Source organism: Camelus ferus, chromosome 28, assembly GCF_009834535.1.
Source record: "Camelus ferus isolate YT-003-E chromosome 28, BCGSAC_Cfer_1.0, whole genome shotgun sequence".
NCBI classification, from domain to species: domain Eukaryota; kingdom Metazoa; phylum Chordata; class Mammalia; order Artiodactyla; family Camelidae; genus Camelus; species Camelus ferus.
This window is the reverse complement of record NC_045723.1, coordinates 5,803,256-5,822,625: the sequence shown is the minus strand read 5'-3', so window position 1 is coordinate 5,822,625 and position 19,370 is coordinate 5,803,256. Positions and strand designations below refer to the sequence as shown.

General features: G+C 51.6%; 1 protein-coding gene and 1 long non-coding RNA gene across 9 annotated transcripts in view; one reads left to right on the top strand and one right to left on the bottom strand.

Annotated features, from left to right (window-relative positions):
• Positions 1–439: 439 nt before the first annotated feature.
• On the bottom strand, positions 440–12,728 carry LOC106729442. Of its 2 annotated transcripts, none has more exons than XR_004315839.1 (3): positions 12,634–12,728; positions 4,570–4,698; positions 440–2,952 (listed from the first exon to the last, which is right to left on the bottom strand). It is a non-coding gene; the product is annotated as an uncharacterized LOC106729442 (long non-coding RNA). The 2 variants fall into 2 exon arrangements; XR_001365853.2 differs by having other exon boundaries at positions 4,570–4,810; positions 12,634–12,708.
• A 3,395-nt stretch (positions 12,729–16,123) lies between these two features.
• The window catches only part of PAX8 (paired box 8), a 55,436-nt gene continuing 52,189 nt past the window's right edge, over positions 16,124–19,370 (top strand). For 5 of the 7 annotated variants that reach the window (XM_032469795.1, XM_032469798.1, XM_032469794.1 and 2 more), the window contains exons 1-2: positions 16,138–16,262; positions 16,609–16,716. In XM_032469795.1, coding sequence (XP_032325686.1) covers positions 16,692–16,716 — 25 coding nt within the window. In that variant the 5' untranslated portion in view covers positions 16,138–16,262; positions 16,609–16,691. Of the gene's footprint in view, positions 16,263–16,608; positions 16,717–19,370 lie in introns of all 7 variants that reach the window. The other 2 variants (XM_032469800.1, XM_032469793.1) reach the window with 1 other exon arrangement.

Here is a 19,370-nt window from a genome sequence, read left to right as displayed (position 1 = left end):
GTGCTAGAGGCAGGTTCAAAGCTCAAAGCAGTCAATTTAGGACCAAAGAAGAAAGAAGAAGAAATTCTATTTTTCGCTCTAGCAGTGAAAATATTCTCTGAGCAGTCTGCTGACAAAACACTCTTACGGCCAAGAGCAGAATTTCTCCGAGCAGACAGAAGAATGAGTATAGTGCTAGTTATCCAGAGCTGTGTAACAGATCGCTGCAAATTTAGCAGCTTAGAGCAAAAAACGTTTATTATCTCACACAGTGGCTGAGGGCCAGGAATCCAGGAGCTCCATGGCTGGGTAGTTCAGTTTCTCCAAAGAGGACATCCAGTGGCCAACCGGCACGAGAAAAGATGCTCAATATTGCTAATTATCACAGAAATGCAAATCAAAACTATGATGAGACATCACCTCACACTGGTCAGAATGGCCATTATTAAAAAGCCCACGAACGATAAATGCTGGAGAGGGTGTGGAGAAAAGGGAGCCCTCCTACACTGTTTGGTGGGGATATAATTTGGTGCAGTCACTATGGAAAACAGTATAAAGATTCCTTGAAAAACTAAAAAGAGACTTAACACTATGATTCAACAACCCCACTCCTGGCCATAGCTGGATGGTTCAGGCTCAGTGTTTCTCAGAGGTTACTGTCAAGCTGTCATCCAGAGTGGCAGTCATCTGAAGGCTGGACTTGGGCTGAAGGATCCACATGCAAGATGTCGCCCTTCACATTGTTGTTAACAACGGGGGAGCAGGGCTCAGTTCCTTGCCACAACTTCCATTTCACCCTCAGTCTTCTCTTCTTGGGTAAAATATCCTTTATTCTTTTAATTCATCCTTGGTGGGAATGGTTGAGGGTTCCTCTCTATGTGCCTCTGGTCCCCTCTGTTTCTTTTTTTCAGCCTCCTATTTTGAAGGTCATGCTTAGAACTGAACTCACAACCCAGGTGTGGTGTGACTCGGAAGGAACGCGGAGGGAATATCGCCACCTTGACCTTGGATGTGCTGTTACTGCTAATACCACTGAAGATTGTAACCTTTCTGTCAGCCCTGCACCTCCTTCAAATGGCACCTGCCCTAAAGATCCAGCCTCTGAGGGGTGCTTTCTGCTTTCGGGGTGACAGCAAGCTGATCGAACGGCCTGGTGTTTGCTAATAAGTCTGATGGGCCTTTGGGTTGACACTCACACTCTTCCCAAGAAAAACGTGTGTGTTTTAATTCACCTGTAGAGTCACGGTGTCTTAATTAGAGGAGAGATTTATTGGGGGTCATTTCAAGCAAGATGTTCTTTCAAGTATTCTTTATCCAGGAGGGCAAAGCCTGAAGACTCAAGAGCCATGACCAGGCTCCATTTGCTTTCCAGATGGTCTCCCCCCACCTCCAGCCCCAGTCTCTGGAATCAGAGAGCCTGGGTCCAAATCCTGACCCCGACACTCAGTAGTTCGGGGACCTTGGGTATGTTGGCCCATCAGAGCCTCACTTTGCTCATCTGTGAAATTGATCAACACCTCCCCAGTCCTTTTTGGGAGTGCTATGAGATAGCAGAGTTACTGGAAAGTGCTCTGTGGGTGTTGTTGCTTCCATCCTTCACAGCAGTCTCCTGCCTCCCCCAGTTCAGCAGAGCACACACGGCGAGGGAGAGGGAGAAAGGCACGTGGGGCTCACCCCACTTCAGGATGCATGGCCCAGAAAATGCAAATGAAAAACTTTTATCTTCCATGTCCTTCACCATCTGGTAGGGAAGAGGAGTGAGCTACTAAAAATCTTGCCCTGAAAGCATACCTCTAAAGGAAATCCTCAGCTTACCCCACCATCTCCTGGGCCTAGAATAGTGTTAACTGACTGACTGTCTGGGCTGGCTCCAGAAGGCAAAGGAATCACTGGGGCTCCCAGTTCCAGAGGCTGCATGTGATAAAGTGAGTGAGAATGTTTTCTGCTTCCCTCTGGAGCATTGCAGGAGGGGCTGATGTCATGACAGCCCCCAGGGTTTACATTCAAGAAGACTAAAGCATCATTGGGACAGCAGCCAGGGAATAAGAGGTTCTGAGCCCTTCCACATTTTGGTCCAGGTCTCTTTCCTCTTCTGTCTTTAACACGAAAGGCTGAGTCTAATTCTGAACCCATTCGTTCATTCATTATTTGCTGTCTACTCTGTGCTAGACACTGCGTGGAAGAAATCACAGTAGCCCCCCGTTCCCCACCTCATGGTGCCTGTCTCCTAGTCTAAGGAAATGAGAAAGGAGTTGCAGAAAAGGAAGAGCTCGTTCTTAGCAGTTGGGAGGTGAATCTTCAGAATCAATCTGGGAAAAGACATAACAACCTATCAGAGATAAAGAAGCCCTGTCTGGTCTCCTCTCCCTTATCTGTAGGGACTGGACCTGCCACACAGAAGAGTGTTCACTCTGTTTGTCCCCCTGGCCTTGAGACACTGGGGCAGCCGGAGTGGGGAGGAGCGTATAGGAATGACCATGGAGGAGACTTAAGTAAGTGGGGCTCTGAGCAGGCTGGTAGAAGGTCTTGAGGAAGCCAGACCCATGAGGTAGAGGCCACTATGGGATCAGAAGCAAAGACCTTGATCTAGAGTCTCCAGGTCGGTGGCTTATCTTCTCACTAGAGCATGAGCGCCTGGGGCAGAAGAAGTCTGGTCCCCCCAGAGTGGAACTCCCTCTCCTCCTGAGTGGGGAAAGGTGGGAACCAGCCCACCTGGGTTTCAGCCCACTACGTGCCCTAGGTGAGTTCGCCTGATGCTTCTAAGCATCAGAAATCTTCTTTTTAATCCTGATCAGTAAGTGTCTGGCGTTGGCTGGCAGGTCAGGTGCTGCTTTCCTCTGAGCTGAGGTGCTCTCAAATGAAGACTTCCTGCAGTTTTTAACCATCTTCTACCGGACATCCTGGTTCTTTGTATAATGTCCAATACAATCTCCTGATCAGCACTCAGTTCCTTCAGGATAGTTGTGACGTGTCCTGAAATACCACAGGGACTCAGTCCAGTGCCCCGCAAACGTGGGTGACCTGCCTTCCTGGCGGATTCAGCACCATGGGGGACCAGCCCTGAGGCTGCCAAGACACAGAGAACCCCTGCCCTGGCTTCAGGGACCCTGGCAGACCCCCTCTGTATGTAAATGTGCTTTAAAGAAGGAGGCGCGGGCTTGGGAAGCTGCCTAGGAGCCAGGCAGGCAGCCCAGGGGCTGGAAAGCTGGCAGCTCCCCGCCCACCACCGTGCGGAGTCCCTGAGGCATGCGCAGGGAACCCGGGCCGCAGTAGGCTCAGCCCCGCCTTCCCGAGGCACCGCACAGTGATGCTCCTTTAACTCCTGGCTCATTCTGATACTGAGGCTGCATAAAGGGAAGGGTCCCATGCAAATGAAGGCCAGTGTAGCGGAAGGCTAAATATCTTTAATTAAAGGAAGACACCTGGAGACCTAGTCTATGGGAGGAGCGGGGAACTACAGCAAGTCTGGGCCCTACTGAGCGGGAGGGGGAAAGACGGCCCAGTCCACACCGGGCTCGACCTTTGCTTGAGGCCCCTCCTCTCATAACCTCCCCCCAACCTCCTCCACAAGAGGAGTTGGCCTCCCCGGCTGCCCTGGGGCAAGGCCTGGGTGCCTGGAGGAGTGGGGCCTTTCTGTCCTTTGGAATAGTTCTGAGTTTGTGCCACTGGCTCAGCACCCCAGCACACAACTCTCAGACCCCAGAGTCATTGTCTGAAGGAAATAATTGGCCCCAAATGATCAGGCCAGTGAGAAATAGAGCCAGGCTCTCCAGACTGCCAATGTCGGGGCCCTTCTGCTGCCAGCTGGAAATTCCAAGTAGCAATGAGGCCAAGAGTAGCATCCAGGGGAGCCTTTTAGAGCCCACACTACTTCATCATCATCACTATCATCATCACCATCATCACCATCATTATCACCATCACCATCATCACCATCATCACCATCATTATCATTATCGCCATGATCATCATCACCATCATCATCATCACCATCATCACCATCATCACCATCATCACCATCATTATCATTATCGCCATGATCATCCATGATCATCATCACCATCATCGTCATCACCATCATCGTCATCACCATCATCATCATCGTCATCGTCATCGTCATCATCATCATCACCATCACCATCATCACCATCATCGTCATCACCATCATCATCATCGTCATTGTCATCATCATCACCATCACCATCACCATCATCACCATCATCACCATCATCGTCATCACCATTGTCGTCATCACCATCATCATCATCATCATCGTCATCACCATCATCATCATCATCATCACCATCATCATCATCATCATCCTCCTCAAAATGTGCAGAGCACTTAAGCCCTGGGCCATATGCTTCACTTACCTCATTTAATCCTCACACACCTTTGAAATGTAGGTGTTCTAATTATGCCCATCTCTGCCACTGAGGCCCTAGGAGGGCTAAATCACCTGTCAAAGCCCTACAATAAGTGGCAGAGCCAAGCCTCCAAGACCATCTGACTTCAAAGTTCAAGGTCTCAAGCTCTTTTCTTTAGGGATAAGGGCAACCCAGAATGGTGGAAACGGCGTATGCACAGTACCTTGGACAGCACCCAACACATCGTTGATGCTCCCAGAGGAGGTGCTCAGTAATTGCTATGCTCCCAGGCTGATGCCCAGACCTCTCTTCACACTGGTGGGGGAGTGTGTGTTCCCCTGGAGGATGATTCCTGAGAGACAAAACATGGGATGCAGAAATCACCTGCTGGGTCCTAAGAGCCAGAGTTATGGACAAGGGCATCTCGGGTACCTGGGGTCCCAGTCTCTAGACCAACATCTTTCCTGCAAAGTAAAATGGAGAAGGGTCAGTGCTGTTTGCTGTCTCTCCCTCTCTCTTTATGGAAACGTTGCTGAGGATTGGGGCAAAGCAGAACTGGGATCTTTGAACCCATAATGAGTACCCAGAACCCAAGGTGGTCCTGGATGACTTCAAGATCCTTGATTCAGATTTGCCTCTTTTTTTGTACTCAACTTACCAGACATTCAGGAATCTTGCAGGAGAGGGGAGGGCACAGCTCAGTAGGAGAGTGCCTGCTTAGCACGCAGGACATCCTGGGTTCAATCCCCAGGACTTCCATTAAAAATAACAATAATAATAATAATAAATTCAGACCCTTTTAAAAAATAATCTTGCAGTGTACCAAGCAAAGGAATAGTCCTCATTCACCTGGCTATGAAAATCAAGGTTGCTGTGGCCACCAAGCTGAATGCTCTCTCACCATGCCCCCACCCTTAGAATCACCTATAATGAAAAAAAGATCAAGATCAAAAAAAGATCACCAAGCAGGAGGTGATCCCTGATAGTCACTGAATGCCTGTGAAGTGAAACCTGCCAGTGAGCTTTGCCTGAGTGTCACCACAGTACAGAGCCCTGTACAACCCCTCACTACAACCCCTCACTACTGTCCTTGTACAAATACATCCCTGTTGTGCTGGCCAATGTTTTACAGACCTTGTTTCATTTAAGATCATCTACAGTCGTGTGTGATAGACACCATCATACCCATTTCATTGATGAGAAAGCTAAGGCTCAGAGAGTTTAGGTAGCTTGTCTAAGGTCACTCTGCTTATAAGTGGGAAACCTGAGATGTACCCCCTGGTAGCTTGGCCCAGCTCCCCAGAAACCCACCCCTCCAAGCTCTCTCTGAGCTTAGCAGTCTTCACCCAGAGTTCAGTAGCCCTAAATCCTTGTCCAGGGGCCTGCTGCTGATCAATGCTGTGGAAGAAGAACTTTCTCCAGGAGGGGACTTCATGGGAATTCCTGGACAGTCACTACAGGAGGAAAACCTTTGGATTTCTAAAAAATCCAAGTCAGTGATCAACAGTCTTTACCACGCAAAGGCTGGAGGACAATGATTAATGCCAAAGTGTCACCAAGAGTCAAAGAGTAACAGTCTGCAACTCCTCGTGGGGCCTGAAGCCAACGTGGGCTTTATTGTTTCCTTCTCCCTTCTCCTCCTCCTGGCTCTCAGAGCAGGCCAGAGTAAGTGGGTCTGACAGAAGAGACCCCCTCCGCCCCCAGGACCACTGGGACAACACCCTCCCAGGTTTGGGCCCCTGTAAATCAGGGCCCCAAAAAGTTCTGGCTGTGATGGAATGAGGGGGAGGTGGCTTGGCAGGGGGATCTGCATGTTTAGCATAATGACCTAATTGTGTGGCTTGTTGCAACTCAGCAGTGCTCACATGGTCACATGTCCCTTAGGCCGCAGGTGCTATGACATTTGCCCAGAGATTTGGAGCCCTCGCTGGCAGAACTGAATGCCAAGGAGGAGGAAGGTGGTCTGGCTGTCTCTCACTTTCCTTGGGATCCAGAGGAAAGGAAGGTGACTCCCTCTACACTTCCCACTGACCCTGGCCAAGAACTGATCCCACCCAGATTCTCCTCGGAGGATCATCAGCTGCCCAAAACAAAGAAGAGAGAGAGGCAGGCAACATTCCCCAGGGGGAAACTGAAGGACTTCTGAGTTTCTGCTTCCACCCCCTACCTGTCAGGAACCAATGAGGGGCATGCAAGCTGAGACTTCGGGCCAGTGTTCATGCTGTTAGCTGCTGTGTGCCCAGTGCCCAGCACCACACCATCACAATGAGGGCATTTGTTATCCTGCTGCTGACATCGCCCCATCAAATACTCACACAATTGCAAATGTTTACTGAGCTCCTCCTATATGCCAGGCACTGCTCTGGGCACGGAGGACACAGAAGTGCGCAACCAGCGGGAACGCCCCGCCCTCGTGCCACTTACCTGCTCCTGGGGGGGGCGGGGGCAGGTGATAAACAAATAAATAAGTGACACACGTAATATGTCAGATGGTAGAGACAAATACAGCAGAGTAACAAGGATAACAAGTGGGGAGAGGGTTGCCACAGCAGGGCTGGAGAAGGGCTCACTGAGAAGTGATTGGGGTCAAGACTTGGAGGCGAGGGGGCGAGCACCAGGCTAACCAGGGAAGGTCCAGGGCGAGAGCAAGCCTGGTGCGGGTGAAGCATGCAAGGTCCATGTGGCTGGAGCAGGATAAAGAGAAGAGGAGGAGACGCTTGAGGGAAGTGATGGAGTGGCACGTGCTGATACAGCGGACTTTAGAGGGCCTTAGGAATGCTGTCATTTCCTCTGAGTAAGCTAGGGAGCCACTGAATATGAATTGGAATATACTGGAATTTCATCCATATATATGTATGTATATAATTATATATAGAAATATGTATTATGTAATATATAGTTTTATATGTTATTATACAGCAGATACACGTAGCAATATGTAGCAATGCATGCATGTCCTAACAAATGTATTAAATAACGGATGAGATAGCATTTAATCACTGTAGAGAGTTGTATTGAGTCTATATAGTGTTAGTACAACTTACGGAGTTTCAAAATACTTGCACACACGTGGGTTCGTAAGAGCCAGTAATGTTAGCAAGGAAGATGTCCTTAGGAACTTTGTGCTGAACATGAGAAACATGAGTGCAGAGGTACTGTGTGTTTTCTGCTCAGGACACATCCCTGCAGAATACTCCTCTGCCCCAGTGCTTAGCCTTTTTTTACAGAGCTGGGGACACCAAGGCCCAGTTAAGCTGAGTGACCTCCCCGAGGTCCCGCAGCCTCAGTCCCAAGTCTGGGACTGTAACCTCCTGACTCTCGGCCAATCCTCTTTTCTTACTGTCCTATATAGAGGCATATGTAGGTGCCCCTTGTGTAACTGTCCACTCCCTCCTTCATCCTGGTCAGTGTTCCTCTGTTGCTTAGCGCAAGGATGCTATCTGTGCCCTATCCAGATCAGGGCAGGATTTGAAATCCAAAATCCTGGGCAACTTTAGGCACATGCCTAAAGGAAGAAGAGGAGGGAAGGGGGGGGGAGGGAAAGACATAGGGCTCTCCTGCTCTCCTGGCAAGGTTACCCTGGGCATTATATTCAACATCATCACTGCTTTATCACATTTCTTAACAGTTAACAAATCACTCTCACACCACCCTGCTGATAGGATGTGAATAGTATATGCACTTTTTTTTCTTTTACTAAGTATGAGGAACCTGAAAATCAGAGTGGGTGAGTGACTTTCCCAAGATCACACAGCTCAGGGCAGGACTGTGGCATAAACCTAGGTGTCTCACAACTCCACAGGCTCTGGAATGGAGAGGCTGAGTGCCAAGTCTCTTGAATCTTGAAGGAGAGACTATAACACTGAAAAGTCATCCAATTTGACCTGTGAAGGTGGCCTTGAGGTTCCCAGGGAGCTGAAATTTACCATCTCTTGATTCCCTGATAAGTTTGAGACAGTCCAGAATGTTCTCAGGATGAACAATCCTCAGGCAGGATGATCAATTTGGAGCTTCTGTATACCCTGGACACTGCCTGCCTGGAGGGTGACAATGACCCTGGATCGGGAGACCTCACAGGCAGCTTCTTAGTCTCTCTGACCTGCTTATCTTCCATCCTGAAAGGGGTATTCAAGAGCCATGAAAAGAGAAGCCAGCCTGCACTGGTGGGAAGCCGATCAGCCCGTGCCTGTTTTAAAGGTGCCCATCCCGCACTCCCACCATCCCATTTCTCATTATCAAGTTCTCCAGGAAGATATCCCCTACATGAGCACAGAGAGTTCATTGCAGAACAATTTTGATGAGGAAAAGATGAAAGGTAAATATTCTTCCAAAGGGAGACGGTTGCTTAGACTAGATCTCATTCACCTTTTGGACTCTGATGGAGACGTTTAAAAGGACCAGGTGGAGCTCTACACCCTGAAGCGCAAAGGTATTGGAGACATCGCTCAGTGAACGAAAGCAACTCACTGAGCAAAGCTCACTTCCGATACACTACTACGTAGGCTAAAACACACACCACTAAAAGCAACAGGTCATTAATTCTACAGCTACAGACGTAAAGTATGACTAGAAAAGGTCCGAAGGACAAATATTGAATAGGTAATGGGGTTACCTCAGGCTAAAGGCTGGAAGAAAGGAGACATTTATCATGACTGTTTAAATTATTTATGATCTATTATGTGTATAAGTGAAAAGTAAACAAGTAAGTAAGGAAAGAAAGAAAGAAAGAAAGAAAGAAAGAAAGAAAGAAAGAAAGAAAGAAAGAAAGAAAGAAAGAAAGACAGAAAGAGAGAGAGGGAGGGAGGGAGGAAGGAAGGAAGGAAGGAAGGAAGGAAGGAAGGAAGGAAGGAAGGAAGGAAGGAAGGAAGAAAGGAAGGAAGGGGCCTTATGCTCCGGCCTCTACCCTCTGGAGCCATGGGAACAGTCTCTGGGAGGAGAGTGCTCAGGCTGAAGAACTTGGCAGCCCCTCAGGGAACAGAGAAGACCTGGTCCACGAGCACAGTCTTGGGCATCCCCAGAGTGGGTTTGTACCCCACCTGTGGGTGCAGGAAGGAAGCAGCTCACACGCGCCTGGGGAGCCTGGGTTCCGGCAGTCCTAGGAACTACCAGTTTGGCTCTTCTTCCCAGTGCCCTCACCCTACCACCCTTTGGAATCTCTCAGCATCTCCCGGCATCCTGAGTGTGGTGCCCGTGGCACCCCAAGGTCCATCTCTATCATCTGTATTGTGGCAAATTTTACTTCCAGTCACTAACGGTTACTGAGCTCGCTGTCTGATACAAGAGAAGCACCATTATCAGTCTCACTTCTCAGACTCAGAAACTCCAGCTCAGAGAAGTTGGGTGCTTGGCACAAGGTCACACAGCCAGTATAGGACTGTGCAGGATTCCAGCTTTGAGCGCCAGATTCCCAGCCCCACAGAGAATCATGACTTGTACCCTTTCTCTGCCTTGTGACGAGGCGGGGGCCAGGATCCAACTGGGAGAAGATCCTTCTCCAACACTCTGGGCTCTCTCCCCTGGACCGAGCCTGAGGGAAAGGATTCTACTTGAAAAACTGAAGTCTTGGAGCAACGGGATGAAAGTCTGTAAGGTGAGAGGGACTGTGGATGAAGCAAACAGAAACTACCCTGGCCACAGCGCATTTCCTGAGCTTCAAAGGAGAGGTGTTTAGGACAAAGTAAAGGAAACACTACCTTATGTAAAGATGACGTGCCTAACAATGGGAAGAATTTTTTTTTTAATTTAGAAAAATGTATAGGTTTAAGGCCTGAGGATCTAATGTAAAGCATGGTGACTATAGTTGATAACCCTGTATTGTATAATTGAAATTTACTGAGAGTAGAACTTAGACATTCTCACCAAAACAAATAAACAAATAAAAGAGATGATGGTATGTTAATTAACCAGACAGCCAGAATCCTTTCACAATGTGTATCAAATCACCACGATCTACACCTTAAGTATCTTATCGTTTTATTTGTCAATTATACCTCCAGGAAGCTGCAAAAGCAGGAAAAATAAAAAGGAAAAGACAACATGTAGGCGGATGATTAACTCATTCTCGCCGCAAATGTGTTTTGTGTCTACACTTTTTTCCATGGGATTTCCCAAATGCGTGGGGATTCAGTTAAGGGGAGAGGCAGGACTCGCTGTGACCCCAGCCCTGATTTCTTTTTTCATTCTTTCATTCACCTGGCCTCTCTGTGCTTAGGAAGAACTAGTTACTAGGGGTCAAGCTTCCTGCCAACAGGCCACTGACGGCCCCTGAAACTGACAAACAAGACACTTTTTCTAGTTTGTTTTCTAGTGTGTTCCCAGTAGCTTTCCTGGAGCTATTACAGCTGTCCATGCCCTGTAAACAGCCCACGTGGGAGGGGAGAGAAGGCTGCCTCAGGTCCTACGTGAGCCTGCGTTCAGATCCTGGCTTCACCGTCCAATAGCAACCTCTGGTGATGACCCAGAGCAACCTCTATGCGCCTGTTGCCTCAAAACTGGGTTTCACTGGGTGTTGTGGAAAGTAAGTCGGGTGATAGGTAAGGCACTCAACAGTGCCTGGCTTTTAGTGCTTAGTAAATAACAGTGGAGGTAACTGTTGTTATTAGAAGGAAAAGCCATGCTCAGCATCCCCTCCGCATGATGGTGTGTCCACCCTCTGATGGGGACAGGATGGAGGCATCGCTGGGACACTGGTGCATGGAGACAAAAAAGGGATCCAAAGCTCTAAACCCTCAGGCTGTTCCTTGAAACACAGGGAAGGCAGGGACGGTAGGGTCTGCAGCAGAATGCAAGAAGGGAGGAGAGTCTTGAGGCCAGCCAAGGCCCAAAGCACGGCAAAGTGCCCAGGATTGCTCAGCTCAGAATATGGGAAACCTTCCAGGGGGCAGGCAGTGAAGGCTGCGGGGGCAAGAGGCAGGTGAGAGCTCCTGATTCTTCTCTGTCCCTCAGCTTCTCCCCTTTGCCCCCACCAGGCTCTCTGGTCCTTTCATCAGGGCCCTGGGCACTGCCAGGGTTAGGGGAGCCCACGCTCTGTTCTGTGGTTTGTGCCAACAGCAGGAACCCTTGGCGTTCCAAGGCCACTGAGAACAAAGCCAACCCTGAGTCTGTTGAAAAGCCCTGGACCTGGGTTTTTTCCTTGGCGCCTCTCCAAGAGCAGCTGTCAGGACAGCAGCCCGCTCGGGTGCCCTGGCGCTGGCCTGAGAGGATTCCTGTGTCCTGACTCCCGCCGCTCTGGGCTGGACTGAGGGGCCTGGCCAAGGGGAGGGCATTCCTGCTGGATGAGCTGATCTCCTTTCCTGTGGCAGGAAAAGTTTTCTGGCTATGGGAGTCTGACCTCACCCTGACCACTCCTTGGGATCCAGAACCTTCCTTTCTAATGGGAGGCGGAGAAGGTGCTGGGGAGTGAGGGAACTGGGCGGGGGCGAGCAAAATTTCCCACATTTAAGGCAAGGCCTGAGTCACAAGTGCTTTTTTGGGCATTGAGTCAGCCACCTACCAAGCTGGGTAACCTTGGCCGTGGTATTCACTTTTCCTGGGACTCAGTTTTCTCACCTGCAAAATGGGCTGCAAAAGGGTCCTTATTTGTCACTTTTAAAAACTTTAAAAAGAGAAAAAAAAAAGTGACCTTTGTCACCTCCTCTATACATTGTTCCTTTCCTTTCCTTCTGTCACTTCCTTTTCCCCAAGGAGGCGCTTTCCTACTCAGCCCTGAAAATTGCAGGTCTCCCTCCCTCACCAGCGGCCCAGGCAGCAGCCACGAAGGTGCTGTGGGGTGGGCAGCAAGCTCCAGAGACCGGTGCCCAGGACACATCTCCAACCAACTGGACAGATGCCACCGGTGGCTTTTTCCAAACTGCTTTTCCACTTTCCTCTCACCTGCCAGGACCTGTATTTCTATGTCTGTGTTTTGAAAGCCTGGTGGTGGGGGGCGGGGAGGAGCTGGGGTAATTAATGATTGATTCTCTGGCCACAGCCACCCAGAGGCCTCAGGGCAGGCTGTCGGCCATTTCCTGAGGTGTGGGGACAGGGTAGAAATCCTGCGTGGCTGTGGCACAACTAGATGAGTCTGGGGGGTGGGGAGGGTGGTGCCCTGAGCACCTGACCCTGAAGTCACTGGGGACAGATGCTCTGCCTGGGGGCTGCCCCCCACCACCCCGCCATCGGCTCTGCTCTCTCTGGGTCAAAGACTATTCACTGCGCCCCTCACCAGCACCCCCACCCCCCAGCACCCCCACACCCACCCTGCACCCATAGCACGTGTTCACTGGCCCTTTCCTGCTCTGCCGCTCACCTGTCCATCACCCAGTGGCTCACACAGGGCTGTTTGAAGAACTCACGGTGCCGCTGGGAACAGATTAAAGCAACCTACTTCTACAGCAAAATTTCAGAGGAGTTTTAACTCTGCCCTTCTTGGAAGTATTGCCCTGCCTTTGTTGTCTACTAATAATTAACTCTGGTACAGAGCTGCAGTATTCAAAGGGCTTTTACATTCATAATTCTATTCATCCTCACAACAAGGCTACGAAGCAGATCTCACCTTCCCCACCTCCCACCCGCACCCACATCCTACAGAAGGGGAGACTGAAGCGCAGAGAAAGGAAATGGTCCCATTTCACAAGGCCAGGGCTGAAATGCTAGCCCTTGGGTTGCATTTCTTTCTGACTCGAAGTGGCGAGATGTTGGATGCAGGTTCTTTACCAGGTCAGGGAAGGCAGCACAACGGGGTAGCCAGGAGGGTCGTTGGGGGCAGGATCTCCCCCAGGGCTGGTCTCTGGGTAGTTGGCACAGAGAAACTTCTGAGACTTCATGTCAAGGGGAGAGAGAGGCCCCAGGCTTCCCATCCTGGGGTACAGAGAGGCGAGGGGGACAGAGGCCCGTGGACCACGCTAAAGTTCAAGGGCCTGTGGCAGAAGGAGGCAGGATTCCACCTACACAATTAAACACCCAGCTTGAACTCTGAGCTGCTTATAAAAGACCCCAAAACCACCTTCCTTCCCAGCTCTATCAGCTAAAATGACCAGCTCATCCTGGTTTCCCCCGGACAGTTTGGTTTTTAACACCAAAAATCCCACATCTAGGAAATGCTCTCAGTCTCGTCCCTGACAAACCCTACCACCAACTCTGTGGATTTCAGCTGAACCGTGGAAAGAAAGACCATCTTTTGAAGGTTCAGCAGATAAACTCAGAATTTAAAAATCACAGAATCCTCATTGTGGTTAGGTAGCCACCTGGGATGGATATGAAACTCTTTGAACGTTGAACTGAAAGAATGTTCATTTCCACAAAAAAAAAAAAAACAACCCACTCAGATCTGTGGCCAGCATTGCCAAATTTTTTTAAGGGAACCTCTTCTCTACATTCATATTGGCAACTAATTAAATTGTCTTGGAAAAACACTGAGTTAAAGAATTGTAACTGAGTTTCAATCGTAGGTTGCCAGATGACAGTCTTGCCAGGAAAGAAAGCCTTACGGGTGTCAAATCTGAGAAGAAGGTCCGGGAGAATGAGGTGTTGGTTTTTCTAAAGTGTGTTCTAAATTTCCCATTGCTCTGAGCATCTCTGAGGCAGGATGATAAATCGATTTTGGAATTTTAAGTTACAACAAAGGAAGGTTTGAGATGTTCATGCTTCACTAAAAGGATCATAGGCTTTTTTTTTTTTTTTTTTTTTTTTTAGGTTTGAGGAAAAACTGTGATAAAAGTCTTTAAAAAATTATACATAATTTCAACCTCTTCATTTTGCAAAGAGTTGAGGTATTGGTTAATATCATTTCCTTGGCCTTGGTTGAAAAGAACTAGGAAGTAACAAGGAACCCAGGCCTGACTTCCCATTGTAATAAAAAGCAGGACCGGGCCATGAGGCAATGGGGCTCACTGTGTTCTTACTGCTTGTTGGCTTGTGGTCTTGAGAACTTCTCTGCGGAGCCTCCTCCTGGCCATCTGCTATGTCACCTGCTGTCTAGGCAAGGGGTACTCGCAAGGTGGTTGGGGGATGTGGATTTTGCACTTTAAGTTTTCAAATTAAAATGAAATTTTAAACAACGAACTCACAAAGGAGGACAGGAATGTTTTGATAACTTACTGGCTTTGTCCTTTGAGAAGTTTTGCTAAAACGGGGAAGGAGAAGGGGTCTTGTTCGGGTAGACTCTCTGAGGTTTGCAGAACTCTTTGGATAAGAGCTTGCCAGGTCCATCGCACGCAGAGCACTACCTCCCGAGCAGGAGGGGAGCCAGTGCAGACTTTGCTGGGTCTTTGCTGGGACCTCCACACTCCACAGCTCCCCAACAGCAGTGGGGCAGGCGCCAGAGCAGTGAACTGGCCCGTGGGGTCGGGGAGGACCCACACTGAGGTCCACTGCCACCCCAACACCTTCAATGCTCTCCCACTAGTTGGGGAGTTCAGACTAGAGAAGCAGAGTATCTCTAGACATTTAGAAACCACAGAGCCATTTTAAATAACCATCTTGGAGAAGCATTTAAAACAATAAAGCACCTATTGTTTTTTGTTTAGAGCCAGGTATGCATGTGGAGGACCCATTTCGGGACATTCTTTTTCTTTTTATAAAATGATTAATTTCTGCTAAATCGAGAAAGGAGAAAGGCTGGGTGGGAGGAGGAAGTGGGTGAATCTGAAAGATAGAGCTTTGTCTTTTAATGAAGAAAAATTATGTGTACTCACACAAGCACACACACACACACACATCCCCCCGAATCACCCTAGGTTCCTCTGCCCCGTCTCTTCCCTGTCACTCCAACAGCTCTAGCCTCTATCCCAGAGCAGACCCTCCAGGCCAGGAGCCTTGCGTCCTCTCAGCTGTAACCCTGAGTCCAGAGCATGGTCTGAGATTGGGGAGCATCCAGGCCTTGCCCCACCAGCCTGTTGGTGCCCCCAGGACATTTGTTCTGCTACACAATCTTCCCCGTACCCCGCTTCACTGGCGGAAGAGCAGGCCTGTGAGGACAGAGGGGGCAGCTTTTGCCCCCAAGAAAAGCCTTCTCATTCCCACCCAAGAGAGCCCTTCGCATCCACACCCAGGCCCCCACCGTCCCGAGGCTGCTGAGTCCTGCAGACAAGCCAGAGGTCAGCTCAGTCCTGTCCCTTTCCAACACCCTTCCACGTGGAGGTGAAATCTCACTGCCTGTCCTCTGCACTCTTAGCCCAAGTTCAAAATCCTCAAGGAACAAGAAAGTTGGCTGTGTGTTTGGAAGGAGAACGGAGTCCCTGTGGAAAAGGTTATATGACCGTTTCCATCAACGTAACAATGTGAGGCGTGGATCCTGACTGGTATGGAAGGAATGGGTTCAGGGGCTGCTTGGGACTTTGCTCTGGAAGAGGTCCACACTGTATGAGAAGGTGGGACCATCTTGCTTCCAGCCCTGTGAACAGGTGGCTACCTTAAGAACCAGGCATAAAAACAGAAGTTCTCTCCTACAAAAGAAAAGGCTGATCCCCTGAGTGGATTAGGGGTGAGAGAAGGAGGAACACAGGGTGCACAGAACCACCATTTGCCTTACTTCTGGAGTCTCTGACCCCTGGGGGGACCCAGACAGCCTCATCCTCAGGCTCCCAGGCCTCCATCTCCCACTCCTCTGGTATTTCCAGGCCTGCTGAGTTAGAGCTTAGCTTCCTCCTTCTCCTTCCTCCACTGGAAACAGAAGCTCCAGCGAATGTTTCTAACTCCTGAGTCCACTCAGCCATGTCCCCCTTGCAAAATCCTCCCCTTCCCGCACCCCCCTGCACCCAGCCAGCCAATCCGCGGCCTGCGAGCCTCTCCAGACCCATCTCTCCGGGCCCAGGCGGGATAAAACCGGTCGTTGATGCCGGGTGGATGGGAACAAACTTCGGAAGGAGGAGAGACGCGCGGCCCAGGGCACCCTCGCAGGCAGACCCAGGCAGAGAGGGCCTGCGGCCAGCCGGCCAGGTATGCTGTGCAGGGGTTGGCTGAAACCTGACTGGGCGAGAGGGACAAGGCACAAAACAAGGGAGCGGGTCCCAGGAAGCCTGGCAGCCTTTTCCTTCTCAAGTCAAACCGGACAAGGCTGGGGCGGCAGAGGAAGAGGGCACCCAGGCTGGAGTTTGGGGCTGCCTCAGCGGACCCCGATCCCGGATCCTCCGGACAGGCGCGTGTATTAGGCCAGGCTGGCCACACTTCGCCTAAAAATCCTGCGACTCCTGCCTCGAGATGAAAGCTTCAGGGGTAGGGCCTGGGGAGGAGGTCCAGGACAGGGGGCCGGGAGTCTCATGCCCCTGCCCCTGGGTCTGTGCAGGGCAGCGGAGTGGCGGCGGGCGCAGCGGGGACCTGCGTGAGGAAGCCCTGAGCCCTCGGCGGGCTGCAAGCGACTCCCCGGCGATGCCTCACAACTCCATAAGATCAGGTAAGAACACGACATGGCCAGAACCCCGAGCCCCCGCGTCGCCGTGCGTCCGTGCGTGCATTCGGGTCGGTGGGGCTGGGGAGCTTGCGCTCGGGGCTCGTGGGACCCCTTGCGTTGGGGCGCAGCTGGGAATGCCTTGGGCCTGGCCCTCCGTGGCGGCCGCCTCGCGGCTCCCGGGCCCTGAGGTCCCCCTCGGTCCGCCAGAGCCGCCCTCCTCAGGCCTTGGTTTCTGCGGACTACACGGAGAGGTGAGGAGCTCTCCATGGGGTCAGAGGGGTGTCCTTCGCGCCCCATCCCCGGCTTGCCTGGCCCATCCGAGTGGGCGTCCTGAGCGCTCCCAGGCCCTGCGCCGCCCCCGACCTCTAAGCCCTCGTCCCTGGGTGCGCGCAGCTCTTGCCCAGGGCTCCCCGGGCAGGACCCTGAGCCCCGCGCACCTCTCAAGCCAACGGGAAAGGAGCCCGTGATGCGGGGCCTGGGAGCCGTGAGCGCACTCGGGGGCTGTCAGACTCCTCCTTGCCCAGCACCTGGCAGGCAGGGACCTACCGCGCTCGGGGCGTCCGGCCTGCGAGGACTGAGCTGCCCGCCAGCCGAACCCCCTCCCCGCCGGCGCCCGGGCTCAAGGCCTTCAAAAGTGCTCGGGGTCCCTGGCTGTGGCATCAGATCTCGCCCACCTCCTGGCCCGGAAAGGAGCCTCAGGGTCGGGGCCAGTGGGCGCGGTGGGCACGGCCGCCCGGGGGCTCAGCAAGTGTGGACAGCGGGCAGAGTCGCGGCCCGGCCCGCGGTGATGGATGGAGCCGGGTCGGCCGCGAAGAAAGCGATTTACAGGGGCCAGGGCGCAGTGCTATCGATTTGGGCCGGCAGAGTGAGAGGAAATCAATATTTCAGATGAATTCTCGGCGAATATGAAGTCCCGCTCGGCAAACGGGACATTTGTTATAATAAGGAGGGTCGGATCGGGCGCGGCGCGCGTCTGAGATCTCAATTTAGCGCAGACCGCCGCGGGTCGGAGCTGCGCCCCGCTGCCTCGGGTCTGGGGGCCTAAACGCCACCCGCAGAGGCTCAGGGATCCCCCCCAGGGCGCCGGAAGCTTTCTTATTCGGGTTCGCTCTACCGCCGGATACAGAGTCAACAGCCCGCTTCCTCCCCATCCCTGTCCCCCAAGGAGAGTGGGGCCACCGCCGCCCTGGCTGCCGTCTTCGGGAGCCCGGCCTCCGGGGGCGCGGGGTGGAGACCTCCCAGCCCTTCCTGCGAGCGGCCGTGTCCGCGAGCCGGGGGGCCCGAGCCGAGCGCCTGCCACCCCTTACCAGCTGCGCCCTGGCGCCATGCAAGCTCCTTGATTACTTTTTGAGGCCCGGACTAGGTTTAAGTCCCGTAGTCTTGAGCCAAACCGGGGTATAACAACGGCCGTCGCCCTTGCCTCGGGATCAGGAAGGTCTCCGAGGCCGAGTGCGCGGCGCCTGGTACCCGATTCCACGCCAGGCTGGTCCTGGCCGCTTCTGCTCGGCTCCCGGGTTCGTTGTCTCCCCGACCCCAACCCACCCCCGACCTTCCCCTGACCTTTCTGGAGGTGCTCTCGGACTTCGAACTTACCGTGGTGGACCAGACTCTTCCCTCTCTGTCGCTCGCTGCTCGAGAAATAAGAGGATGTCACGGTCCCTCGGGTTGGCTCGATTTTGTTTTCGCTACTGATTTTCATTACAGAAGCACTCATTAGAACAAACGGAAATAAATAAGGAAAGAAGAAAGGACGCAGTTTTTACTTTTACTTTATTTTTAATCAGCAACAGACCCAGATGATGAGACACCACTTTTCCATGAGCTCAGATGCGACTCGCCCTCAGGCTAGGGAAGGGACCCGTCCTCCTCCAGCAGGGCCTGGGGCAGAGGCATTTTCTGTCTAGGGGAGTCAGAGAGGCTTCTTCTAGCCTCTTCCCAAAACAAATAAAGAAATAAACCTAAACTGGAGGGAGGACGAGTCTTTCTCCATTGGTTTAATTTAATGCTAATAAAACAGAAGAAAATTGCTTAAAAGGTAGCGCAAAGGGTTCAAGGCTGTCCCCTGTTTCTTTTCCATATCCTCTCCAGGCAAACCCGAGGGAGAGACCCTCCGCCTTTGTGGTCAGTCGACTTGACACCATTGCCTATGTTAAGAGCTCAATTCATAAACGGACCCCTCCTGTTTTCATAAGCCAGTTTCCCTCTCGTAGGGCTTAGGGGCTTCCCTCTGTTCCGCAGGCACTCCCGTTTCTGAGCTCAGCTTTGCCTGGGGAGTTCCCCGTGAAGCTTGCCCTGGAGCAGAATCCGAGGTGCAGGTGGCTGCTGGCCCTTTCGCGCCAGCGAGGCGGACGCACGTTTCTACTAATTCCAGATGCTGGAGAAAAGTTTCTTGCGCGGCTTCAGCCGCCGCGGCCGCCGCGGCTCGTCCTCGGCTCACTCTCAGCTGACCTTGCTTCGCAGAGAGATCTTTAAAACAAAAAATATTTTTCTTAAGTTTTATTCTGAAGGGATGTGAAAGGCAAAGGGCCGATTATTCTGATGTGCCGCTGGTCAGCAGTGGGCTGAACGGCCCCTAAAATCCACTGGGAGTTTTGTAGCATCAGGGAACAAAGATCCTCTAAAGCAAAAGTATTTTTTAAAATAGTCAAAGATGCAAG